The sequence below is a fragment of the Macrobrachium nipponense genome, chromosome 35 (assembly GCF_015104395.2).
Source record: "Macrobrachium nipponense isolate FS-2020 chromosome 35, ASM1510439v2, whole genome shotgun sequence".
NCBI lineage: Eukaryota > Metazoa > Arthropoda > Malacostraca > Decapoda > Palaemonidae > Macrobrachium > Macrobrachium nipponense.
The window spans coordinates 40,640,148-40,642,169 of NC_061096.1; the positions used below are offsets into that span (position 1 = coordinate 40,640,148).

General features: G+C 38.1%; 1 protein-coding gene across 1 annotated transcript in view; it reads left to right on the forward strand.

The window, feature by feature from the left end:
- Positions 1–1,570, forward strand: part of LOC135208670 (ninjurin-1-like) — a 13,838-nt gene extending 12,268 nt beyond the window's left edge. Inside the window, exon 3 of the mRNA XM_064241101.1 lies at positions 1–1,570. This exon is cut by the window's left edge and continues 87 nt beyond it. Coding sequence (XP_064097171.1) covers positions 1–147 — 147 coding nt within the window. The 3' untranslated portion in view covers positions 148–1,570.
- The last annotated feature ends 452 nt before the right edge of the window (positions 1,571–2,022 follow it).

Sequence of the window (2,022 nt, forward strand, 5' to 3'; positions counted from 1 at the left end):
ATCACCACCGTCTTGGTGTTCGTTGTGCTCATAGTCAACGTCTTCATAGCCGGCCTGGGCGTCGACGTAGCCAACCCCTTCATGCATACGGCGCCCCCGAACGTCGTGAACACGGGCGTCATGCATTTTGACCATTCGCGCGCCTAATAGATTGACGACGGGGAACTCCCCCCCCCCCCCCCCCCGCCTCTCCCCCCCACCCCCGTGTTCCCCTGACAGAACTACATGCATTGATAAAGCGTTTTCTCTCTCTCTCTCTCTCTCTTGGCGTGAGAGATAGGCAGGCATATCACTCGCAAGCGCGTTATCTCTCTCTCTCTCACTTACCCTTCCTCGTCGAAAAGCAGACGCACATGCACTGATATGATAAATCGTGCTGACTCTCTCTCTCTCTCCCTCTCTGGTTTGTGAGAAAAATGCATCACTAACAACACGCTCTCTCGCTCCTTCCTTAGCAGAAATACATGCATTAATAAATCTCTCTCTCTCTCTCTCTCTCTCCTTACTAGTGTAAGGGAGTCACACTCATTGATAAGTCGTTCATATACTCGTACGTGTGTATATAAAAAGAAAGAACACATGACGGTCTCTCTCTCTCTCTCTCGTGCAGTGAAAACAAGTGCTGGCAATTTCACGCCACTCATCACTTTTTCATCTATTTAAGGTACTGAATGCAGAGGACACAGCTGTGGAAAGTCTGAAGTATGTGATGCCACCCTTCCCCCCCGCCCCCTCTCCTCTCTTTAATTAGATCTTCAATTAGGACGGGTCCTTGAGTCCAGATCACAAGATACAGTTTTATTTTCGTTGTTTTTTCTATATTTTTTTAAATCTCCGAATGGAGTTTTGTTTAAAAGCGCTTTTTTAGATTACTGAGAAAAGCAGAAAAAGAATTTTTTAAATTACTATTGCGTTTATTAGGTATAGAGAACAGAAGTTTTCAGTGTCTTAATAGTTCAAATTATTTTAAAGTATTTCCATAAGTTTTCCATTTTTTAAAGTTTTAATTTGTGTGTGTGTGTGTGATTGATTACTGACATTTGAATTATATAGTACCGTATGGTTAACAAAAACAGTGACATTTTATCAACATAAATCCACCAGTCAAATGACGTACAATCTGCAACATCACAGATATGTCTCCGTGATAGATATTATTAGAATAGCATCCGATGTTATCGTTATTATTCATCTTTCATGTCATGCTTTTTCCTGTGTTCGCTTTTATCGTCCCATGAACTAATTTAGCCCTTATTTTAACCTTCGACCCTTTCCTGGAATCTTTGATCCCCTATTCACTCCCCTGCACCACAAAAAAAAATAAAAAATTAATTATGATATCCATCATTATTATTCTTTTATTCTGGGTTAGAAGGGTGGTGAATATATAATGAAAAATAAATGTATGATAACTGTATGAGGAAATAAATGTGTGAGTCTTTTCATCTGGAAACGTGAGTTACTGATATTAAATTATTATTGTATTTATATTTTATTATTATGGTCTTGTAAACAAAATATAAAATAAATATGCTGACAAAATGTATTCAGTATTATCAGAAATATGAAATGTTGTATTTTCGGTTTTATTTGCATATATTTATTCCTTACACGACTGCCAATTTTTTACCAGAAAAGTATCGACCCCTTTGTAACACAAGGAATACCCCATGGTTTGTACCATCGACCTCCAGGGGTGGAAATCGACCATTTCAAAGGACCTTCATTTTTTAGGCGTTTCACGCCGTTCATGTTTTGTCCCACTTCCAAGATACCGTACCGTGAGTCTCCACATGTTTGTTAATAATAATATTGTACTATTTATATATGCACATTGAATTCTAATATCTTTACGTTTACAGATCGTGTTTAGCTTCACTCAAACTTCTGCCAAGGAAAATAAGTAATGTAAAGGATAAATACTGAAGGAATTAGACTTTTATTTTCTTGGCTGCAGATTACTGTCGTGACATTTAATTGTGTTTAGCAATTATCGGTGGTATATTATATCTATCCACAAAA